This window comes from Apium graveolens, unplaced genomic scaffold, assembly GCF_009905375.1.
Source record: "Apium graveolens cultivar Ventura unplaced genomic scaffold, ASM990537v1 ctg8570, whole genome shotgun sequence".
NCBI classification, from domain to species: domain Eukaryota; kingdom Viridiplantae; phylum Streptophyta; class Magnoliopsida; order Apiales; family Apiaceae; genus Apium; species Apium graveolens.
The window spans coordinates 51,859-62,807 of NW_027421289.1; the positions used below are offsets into that span (position 1 = coordinate 51,859).

The window sequence follows — 10,949 nt, forward strand, 5'->3', positions numbered from 1 at the left end:
TTTCATGTACTCATGAGCAGTTGCTTTGCATTGTTTACCCTTCCGAGGCTTCTTATTTACATTATTCATTGCCTTCTCATTTAGACGGATATATCTCTTCAAGGCTGACCCTTTATTTTTACATATGTTTGGTACTTTAACCTTGACATCTTGTGTCAGCTTCTGACCAACTACATTTGCCATAAACTCTGCTTTCGACATAACACCTACACTACCATCACCATCATCCATATCAGTACTTAATTGCTTTACTGTCCAATGAACATGATCCAACTTATCTAAATCTGTACCAGCTTTGTTAACCACTTTACGGAATTCAAACCTGATATGACTAACTTTGACTGCAACCTTTTGCATTTTAAGATGATCTTCGGAAATAACAAAAGACACTGAAGAACTGCCACTTTCAGCAATTTTCATCCAACGATTGAAAACCATACTTTTGGGGAATTTAACTAATCCAATTTGTTTTAAACCACAGAAATACCACACATAAAAAACTTATTGCATGAACACACATCATGATCATAGCTGACACTCACCTGCAAAATTTAATCAAATGTAATAATCACCAACACAGAGTATACTATGTAATTAATGAAATATCATACAATTACCTTAAAGATTTTATCTTTCACTTTAACATCTCTGATTTCCAAACAAGTAATGCCGTCAATTTCTTCACTCATTTTCTTGATTTGCATATTCAAACAAGAAGAAATAATCTCATCTTGAAGTTTATAAAAAATAGCTCTTGTAAACAAATCAGTAGCATCATCTTCAATGAACCACTCTGAAACAGTAATTGGCAGGCTTGAATTGGACTCATGGTTTAATCTACGAGTTTCATTCCGCCGCTTATCCATAGCATTTTCAAACCGAAACCAGAATTCACATAAAGTACTCCCTTATCTATAAAACTGACTAAAGAAAAAATTATCACTCTTAGACCGCGAGGTAGTTCTCATTTACCCAAACACAGGTTCACCTCAAAAATACGCAGGAATCCAAGACTTTCTAAGCGAATACATTTTTCCTAACCACTTGTTCCATTCAAGTTTAAACTCTTTCATAACTGATAACCACCCTGATTCAAACTCATCAGGCTAAATAGTTGAAGACCAGATAAATTTCTTCATCTTCTCCATAAAGTCAGTTTCCTTACACAATCGATTGCCAAGCTGACAAATAAATTACAGCAAATACAAAAATCAAACATTGAAATCACTTCAACAACTTAAAAACGATAAATAAAAGAAGCCAAAAAAGCCAAACAAAGAAAATCAATATTACCAACAAATAATATTATAGAAGCGAAATCAGTGATCATTTTCAAAGAAGATGGTATTGGTTAAAAAATATAAATCAATCTAACAAAAACAGTAACAACCAAATGCAATAAATCACCAAAATAAAAAAATAAATTTAAAAATTATCATCTAACATACCTTAAGAGGGGATTTCTGGATTATATGCCACATGCATAAACGATGCTTAGTGGCAGGATATTCATTGGTTGCTTTAAAAACTTCAGGAACAGCAGCTTTCATTGCATGACACTGGTCAGAACCATAAGAATATGATTATGCTTTATTGCTTCAAAAAATGCTGAAACGCCCATGTATAATGACTGTTATCCTTCTTAACAAGAAGACATGCAGCAAATGTGACACATAGATCATGTTTATCCACACCGGTAAAAGGAGCAAAGATCATGTTATACCTGTTAAAATAAACACAAAATGGTCAAAAAGAATCATACAATTTAAAAAAAAAAACCTAAAATGGTAGAAAATATACCGATTTGTATTAAATGTAGCATCAAAGGATACAACATCTCCATTTAATTCATAATTTCTTCTAGCAGTAGCATCAGCCCAAAAAAGATTCGTTAAATGACCCTCACAATCAACATCATATGCATAATAAAATGATTCACATGTCTCATGTAAAACTTTAAACTTTTCCAGCAATATCTGTGCATCAGCCTAACCAACATAACACCTTAAATCTCTATTAAAATTCTAAAAATCATGTACCGAAGCACCAATATTGCCATAACCACCAACATGTTCCTTCATCAAAGTAAGAGATTTACTAGTACCAATATTCACTTTAGCAGTATCAACAACATGTTAGCGCATACGATTAGTCATTTCTCTATTTGCTTTCAAAAATTGAAGACCCTCTTCAGAAGCTAACGGATGATTGTGTTTTTCCTCAAACACAGCAATAACATACTTGTCGGACCAATACGTTGGAAAACACATATTGCTTTACATCCGCACCTCCCTGAAATAGTCCTCCTACGCTTAACAATTTTACTAGAACTTTCATCTAAATTTCTAGGCAGATCATTAAAACCAGCTCTCCCACAAATAATATATTTTCTCAAAATTATTTCATCCCTATCATCTTTCATTTCAATATTCAACCTCACATTAAATCTAGACAACCTCCCATATTCCTTGTAAAATTCAATACCTTTTTCCAAACTATCAAAACTCTGATTAACCTCTGGTTTAGAAATATCACCACTATACTTTGGAATGTAATACTTATGACCACCATGTGTAATATTAAAACGCGAAACAGAAATCTCACTTTCAGATAAACTGTTACCGCCATTAGATACATAATCACCTACTAAACGGCTAATATGAGACGAATCACCGCAACTGGAACCTAAAAACATATAAAAAATTCAGTCATAACAAACTAAAATATATTAATATAGCATAATTAACCAACAATCACTAACAATACACTTGTTTACAATTACAAATAAAAAAGCAACATCAATGATAACAAATGTACCACATGTAAAATTAATTAATAACTACATTATCACTAATCGTAGTCAAATAATCAGTTAAGGCTTAAGACATAAGCAAATGACATTGATTCACATAAAATTATAATCACTAAAAAAATACCAATAATAACTTACAAATTCAAAATACATAAGAAATAAAACTACAAACGCACTACAATCAAAGTTAGCTCACAACACATAATCACTAATAATAGTCGAATAATCAGTGAAAGTAACTATTAAATTTTACATTTAAACTACTAAATCAACTGAAAGGTATGAAACACATAAAAAGAGTTTAAAACGCAAGTAATTACCTTAATTCATAGAAATTTTCAACAAATCTGAAGTAATCGTGCTTTAGAATACCTACGAAATCAATCGATTACAAAAAATGAAAAGAAACAAGATATGAACTCAGTGAGCTTAGTAATAATCACGAAAAAGAAAAATTGAAGAAAGATAGAGAATGTACGGGATGCGGAAATTGATAGAGAAAACTTAGAGAGAGAAATAGTATAGAGAGAAAGAATAGAAATAAATGGTGACCTTGAAATTAATTAGACCATATAAATGTCTTCAAGGTTTTGAATTAATAACAAAATAAACGGATCGGATGAATCTTTGGGAAAAAAATAAATGGCTAAGATTTCATTCTACTTATATAATAAGAATTATTTTCATTTCAACAATTGCTTATATACATACATATATATATATATATATATTGCTCAAATAAGAACTTCTTAAAATGAGAATTATGAGAACTTGTAATCTTCGTAGCTAAAGTTTGTAATTTTATAAAATTTAAAATTTTTACTTTGCACAAAATCATCAATTTTCGAATTCAAAATTTTACCTTTTTAAAAGTCAGCAATTTTAATTACGAAAATTTTACCTTTTTAGAGCACTATCATATATATATATATATATATATATATATATATATATGTGAACCTCAAATAAATTGTAATCCATAAAATAATAACCTCACTAAAATAAACTAATATCAGCACAAATATGTACATTAGCTCCAGTATCTATCAACCATTCATTTGACAGATAGGTAGAAAATATCACAGGGTTGTAGGATACATACCGGTCAACGTTGGTTTCAGAAGCCATAGCCTCACCAACAACCATGTTCACTACAGGCCCACTTGCGGTTCCAAGCACAACATTTGCTTGTGCTACCTCGGTTTTCTTCGCTTTCTTCGTAGGGCAGTCCTTACTCCAGTGCCCAACCTGCCCACAAGACCAGCATGGTTTGTTTGCCTTGGGTTTCTTGGCCTTGTCCTTGTCACTCTTAGGTTTATTACTATTAGCTTTCTTAGCAAAAGCCTTCCTCTTTTGTCCTACAGTTGCTATGTTTACCTTCGAGGTACCGTGTTCAGTTGGCATCACATGTCCCTGTTTGGACTTGTGTTGTTCTTGTACCGAGATGTCCAGCATAAGGTTGGTCCAGGTGATCTCTCCTTTCTGTCTTTTCAGGGAGAGAGAGAACTCTTCCCAAGACTTCGGGAGTTTTTCAATCACACTCATCACCTTGAACTTCTCCGGGAGATTCATTCCAGACTCCTTCAAAGCATGCACTATCATCTCGAACTCATGCACCTGCTCAGTCATGGACTTATTGTCCACCAGCTTGAACTCGAGGAACCTTGCCACAGAATACTTTTCTAGACCTTGTGAGTCAGTATTATGTGTCTGGTCCAGCTTCTCCCATAAGAGTTTTGCAGAGTAGGCATCAGAAGAATAGACATCAAACAAAGTGTTTGTTAGTGCCGCCAGAATGGCCGCAAGGCCTGGTGACTCAGCTGTGATTATTTTCTTGGCATTTTGTATCTGTAAACCTTTATTTCAGTCACTATTGAAAGCTATGGTTTCGGGTACATCTTTCTTTCTCTCTTCGTTATTTCAGTTACTGATTTTGTTTACCTGCATGTTTTGTTTTGTTAACTGTGGTCTTGGCCTAAACTTGTTAAATTCTTTATACACTTGCCTCTATGTTGCTATACTTGTTAGTGAGTTTCTCAACATTCTTGAAGAGATTATTGCCCCCTACCTCCTGCGTTTGGGATGTGCGCAATATCTCCACCAGGATAAAACAGCTCGGAGTTTATGTTAACAGCAGCAACAAAACCTCCACTTCGACCAGCACCTCAGTCGCCGGAAAATATCAGCACTTCAGGACTTATGGGAGAGAAATGCAGAGAGGTTGAAGAGAAGAGATGAGAATGTAGTGTTTTATATTCATTCATTTTAGCCTCTATTTATAGGAGAGGAAAAATGAAACTGTCCACACACTTAATGTCTGAATTAAACTGCTCCATTAATGAAAAAAATCAAAACTGATCAGATTTTGAATTCATAAATGAAAAAATCAAAACTGAACAGCTTTTGAATTTAAATTATTTGTAACAGCTTTTCACATTAACACCCACATTATTATCAGAACTTAAGTTAAGTTCTGATTCGACTCATCAGTACTTAAGTTCTGATTCGACTCATCAGTACTTAAGTTCTGATTCTGATATCAGAACTTGTTAAGTTCTGATTTTATTCATCAGTTCTTAAGTTCTGATTCTTATATCAGAATTTGTTACAGATCAGATTATTTGCAGGTTCAATATATTTAGACTACTTAGCCTATTTCAGAACCCAGCCCAATAATCCAATCACCGATAAATAAATTCGAATTAAAATAATTCTCAAATAAATAAAATCCTCGCCCAGGTCGCCTCGCGTACGCGAGACGCCGAGACATTCGCCCAAATCGCCCTTCGACCCGACCCGGTCCGGTCCGGTCCGGTGCGGTGCGTGGCGGGGCGGGGCGGGCGTGTGTGTGTGTGTGTACGCGTGAAGCACACAACAACACAATGGACCATCACACACCTTAGTAGTTGTATACTACTCATGTGGGTAATACCATATAAAGCACACAACCCCCTTTATTTATTTCAATGTGGGACAAACATTCTCAAATTTTCCAAGCTTTTCCAAGCTACTTTCAACTCTCATTTCATATGGATTTCATTAAGAAAATTCTTAAAACCATACATGAAAATTTAAGTTCAAATATCATTGAACAATTTCCAATCATTAGATTTTAGGATTAACATCAAGAACATAATTAAATTAAGCTCTAAAATCCTAATTTTCTAACAATCCCCCACAAATCCATACAGAAATGTGATCAATTTCCCATCATGACTTGTTTTTCAGAGTCGGTACCCTTCCGGGTTTGAACCCTCCTAATTCCTCTACTTCAATGGCTATCGGACTCAGATGGAATGTTTCACCTTGAATCTTAATCCGTTTAGTATAACCATATTCCATAGACGACGACAAGTCAAAGGTTATGGTGCCAATCTACGGCTTTGAGACATTAATGGTCATGTCTCGATCCTGTTCGTCGAATGCTTCAAGGATTAACCCTATCCTCTAATTGCGACCACACAATTACATTCGCTTAGCTGGGCATCTCCAGAGATATACTGCCTCTATCTCGTCAAATGACTTGATCCCATTCAGAGTTTTAACACTCTTGCTTTTCTGGCAGTGTCAGTACCTTCTAGGTTTACAGGGGATAGACTCAGATACTATAGTATCATCTATGTAGCAAAGGTACTACCAACTCATCCTTACAGCTTGTTATTACCCATTGAATACACTTCGAGGGATCTCCTCTCATGTGTATTGGGTTCCCACTGTTGATGAATTATGATGGGTTGACAATCCCATCCCCAACCTTGACTTAAGGACCACTGCAGGTTCCAGTCCTTTAGTAAGAGGATCAGCTATATTATTCTGAGTTCCTATGAACTCTATAGCTATGATCCTATCAGTCACTAAACCCCTTATAGACTTGAGTCTAACTTGGATGTGTCTCTTAGTTTTAGCATTATGCTTTTTACTGCTAATCTTGTCTATAGTTGTTCGACTATCACAGTGAATAGCAATAGCAGGGAGCGGTCTGCTTACTACAGGTATTGCAGACATAAGTCCGTGTAACCATTCAGCCTCCGTCCCTGTGGCATCAAGTGCACACAACTCAGCCTCAAAAGTAGACCGAGTAACAATAGTCTGTCTGCTTGACTTCCAGGATATTGCTCCACCAGCCAAGGTGAACACGTATCCAGTCACTCCATTGGAACCAGACTTCTTAGCTATCCAACTTGCATCACTGTACCCTTCAAGCACACCAGGAAATCTCCTGTAGTGTAAACTAAGGTACATTGTGCCTTTTAGATATCTAAGTACTCTATCAAGAGCATCCCAATGAGTTCTGTTTGGACAGCTTGTATATCTCGCCAATTTAGACACAGAATATGAAATATCTGGTCTAGTACAGTTAGCAAGATACTGCAAGCTCCCAATAATCTGAGAATACCTTAACTGAGACACAGGCATTCCTGAAGTATTCTTGACAAGGGCAACTTTCGAATCATAAGGTGTACTAGCGATTCTACACTGTGAATAACCATATTTCTCAAGTATAGATTTCTCTATATAATGAGATTGAGTCAAGGTTATTCCTTCAGTGGACTGAATCAATTTGATTCCAAGAATCACACTTGCCTCACCCATATCCTTCATTTCAAAATGCCTTTTCAAGAATTCTTTAGTCTCGTTAATAATCTCAATATTGGTTCCAAACAATAAAATATCATCCACATATAGGCACAAGATAACACACTCATTACCTTTAACTTTAGTGTAGACACACTTATCACTTTCATTAATCTTATAACTGAAAGGCAATATAGTTTCATCAAACTTTTTATGCCAATCTCTGGGAGCTTGTTTCAAGCCATAGATGGACTTGATCAACTTACATACTTTCCTTTCATTGCCTGATGTAACAAATCCATCAGGCTGATCCATATAAATCTCTTCCTCAAGTTCACCATGAAGAAAAGCCGTCTTTACATCCATCTGATGAATGATAAGACCATGGACTGAAGCCAATGCTATAAGCATTCAGATTGTTACCATTCTTGCAACCGGAGAGTATGTATCAAAATAATCAATTCCTTCCTTTTGCTTAAAACCCTTAGCTACCAGTCTAGCTTTGTACTTATCTATTGAGCCGTCAGGGTTCAACTTCCTTTTAAAGACCCATTTGCACCCAATAGTAGAACACCCAGGAGGGAGATCAACCAACTCCCATATTCCATTGGAAACAATAGAGTCAATTTCACTCTTGACAGCGCCCTTCCAGTGCCTTGACTCAGAAGAATCCATAGCTTGCCGGAAAGTTAAAGGTTCGTCCTCGATATTGTAAGTGATGAAATCACCTCCAAAATCCTTGACTATTTTTGCACGCTTACTTCTCCTTGGTTCCTCTAATTCCTTAGGAATAGAGCTACTACTAGGTTCTGCCCCCACATTTGTCATCTTTTCCACATGATCAGGAATAGAACTTGATGTGTGAGTAGGATCTTCCTTAGAAGTCGTTTCAGGTATTCCAGTCTTCATAGGGTAGACATCCTCAAAGAATGTCGCATCTCGAAATTCAACTATCGTGTTTGCCACTATACCATCTATGTCAGATTTTAACACTAAAAATCTCATAGCTGTAGTGGTTTCAAGATAGCCCAGAAAGATACAGTCAACAGTCTTTGGACCTAGTTTCTTTCTCTTGTGTTCAGGAACAAGCACCTTAGCAAGGCACCCCCACACACGAAGATACTTAAGACTAGTCATCCTGCCTTTCCATAACTCCAAGGGTGTTTTATCCATGTGTTTCAGAGGGACTCTATTCAAAATATGGCAAGCCGTATTTAGAGCCTCTCCCCACATGTATTTAGGCAACCCAGAGTTAATAAGCATACTATTAATCATATCTTTAAATGTTCTGTTCTTTCGCTCAGCAACCCCACTAGACTCAGGTGTGTATGGTGGAGTAACTTCATGAACTATACCATTGTTTGCACAAAATTCATTAAAAGCATTACTCGTATACTCACCACCTCTATCAGATCTCAACCTTTTAAGTAACTTACTAGTTTGTTTTTCTACTTCAGTTTTATATATAATGAATTTACTAAGTGCTTCATCCTTATGTCTAAGTAAATAAACATAACAATATCTACTACTATCATCTATAAAAGTAATGAAGTATCTAAACTGGTCCTTGGTCAACACACCACCAAATTCACAAATATCAGTGTGTACTAAATCTAACAAGTCTGAATCCCTAACAACGTTATGAAAAGGTTTCCTTATCTGTTTAGCAGACACACATACTTGACATTTAGAATTCTTTTCTATGGTATATTTTGGAATCAACTCTAAGTTCATCATGTTCTTAAGAGCACCAAAGTTTAAATGACCTAGTCTAGCATGCCATATATTTGAGGATTCAATACAATTAACAGTAGGAATAACATTATTATTCAAACTTCCCAAAACGGGATCCGCATTAATAACAAATAAACCATTTGACAAGTAACCCTTGCCAAAGAATGTACCAGTGTGAATAAGAACTACTTTATTACACTTGAACGAAATTTCAAAACCACTAGAAACTAAACAGCTTCCACTTATTATATTTCTACGCATGTCGGGAACATGATGCACTCTCGTCAGAGATAGAATACGTCCTGAAGGGAACTTCAGATCCACGTTTCCAACTCCATGTACTTGAGCAGCACTAGCATTCCCCATCTTCACAGTCAGGCTATGACTCTGTTGATAAGATATAAATAAACTAATATCAGCACAAATATGTACATTAGCTCCAGTATCTATCAACCATTCATTTGACAGATAGGTAGAAAATATCACAGGGTTGTAGGATACATACCGGTCAACGTTGGTTTCAGAAGCCATAGCCTCACCAACAACCATGTTCACTACAGGCCCACTTGCGGTTCCAAGCACAACATTTGCTTGTGCTACCTCGGTTTTCTTCGCTTTCTTCGTAGGGCAGTCCTTACTCCAGTGCCCAACCTGCCCACAAGACCAGCATGGTTTGTTTGCCTTGGGTTTCTTGGCCTTGTCCTTGTCACTCTTAGGTTTATTACTATTAGCTTTCTTAGCAAAAGCCTTCCTCTTTTGTCCTACAGTTGCTATGTTTACCTTCGAGGTACCGTGTTCAGTTGGCATCACATGTCCCTGTTTGGACTTGTGTTGTTCTTGTACCGAGATGTCCAGCATAAGGTTGGTCCAGGTGATCTCTCCTTTCTGTCTTTTCAGGGAGAGAGAGAACTCTTCCCAAGACTTCGGGAGTTTTTCAATCACACTCATCACCTTGAACTTCTCCGGGAGATTCATTCCAGACTCCTTCAAAGCATGCACTATCATCTCGAACTCATGCACCTGCTCAGTCATGGACTTATTGTCCACCAGCTTGAACTCGAGGAACCTTGCCACAGAATACTTTTCTAGACCTTGTGAGTCAGTATTATGTGTCTGGTCCAGCTTCTCCCATAAGAGTTTTGCAGAGTAGGCATCAGAAGAATAGACATCAAACAAAGTGTTTGTTAGTGCCGCCAGAATGGCCGCAAGGCCTGGTGACTCAGCTGTGATTATTTTCTTGGCATTTTGTATCTGTAAACCTTTATTTCAGTCACTATTGAAAGCTATGGTTTCGGGTACATCTTTCTTTCTCTCTTCGTTATTTCAGTTACTGATTTTGTTTACCTGCATGTTTTGTTTTGTTAACTGTGGTCTTGGCCTAAACTTGTTAAATTCTTTATACACTTGCCTCTATGTTGCTATACTTGTTAGTGAGTTTCTCAACATTCTTGAAGAGATTATTGCCCCCTACCTCCTGCGTTTGGGATGTGCGCAATATCTCCACCAGGATAAAACAGCTCGGAGTTTATGTTAACAGCAGCAACAAAACCTCCACTTCGACCAGCACCTCAGTCGCCGGAAAATATCAGCACTTCAGGACTTATGGGAGAGAAATGCAGAGAGGTTGAAGAGAAGAGATGAGAATGTAGTGTTTTATATTCATTCATTTTAGCCTCTATTTATAGGAGAGGAAAAATGAAACTGTCCACACACTTAATGTCTGAATTAAACTGCTCCATTAATGAAAAAAATCAAAACTGATCAGATTTTGAATTCATAAATGAAAAAATCAAAACTGAACAGCTTTTGAATTTAAATTATTTGTAAC

At 36.4% G+C, this 10,949-nt stretch overlaps 1 protein-coding gene across 1 annotated transcript; it reads right to left on the reverse strand.

Annotated features, from left to right (window-relative positions):
- Window positions 1–1,106: 1,106 nt before the first annotated feature.
- On the reverse strand, window positions 1,107–3,015 carry LOC141705118 (protein FAR1-RELATED SEQUENCE 5-like). The gene is made up of 7 exons (XM_074508197.1): window positions 2,985–3,015; window positions 2,242–2,685; window positions 2,040–2,113; window positions 1,801–1,988; window positions 1,648–1,723; window positions 1,449–1,559; window positions 1,107–1,181 (listed from the first exon to the last, which is right to left on the reverse strand). Exons 1-7 carry the CDS (start codon window positions 3,013–3,015, stop codon window positions 1,107–1,109), a joined length of 999 nt encoding a protein of 332 aa, XP_074364298.1.
- Between the last annotated feature and the right edge of the window lie 7,934 nt (window positions 3,016–10,949).

Excerpts from the sequence above, each read along its gene's own strand:
- LOC141705118 (XM_074508197.1), bottom strand. The coding sequence starts at position 3,015 with ATGTGTTGTGAGCTAACTTTGATTGTAGTGC. Across the intron at positions 1,724-1,800 it reads GCTACATTTAATACAAATCG|GTATAACATGATCTTTGCTC; the intron begins GTATATTTTCTA and ends TTATTTTAACAG. Across the intron at positions 1,182-1,448 it reads TCCAGAAATCCCCTCTTAAG|CTTGGCAATCGATTGTGTAA; the intron begins GTATGTTAGATG and ends TTTATTTGTCAG.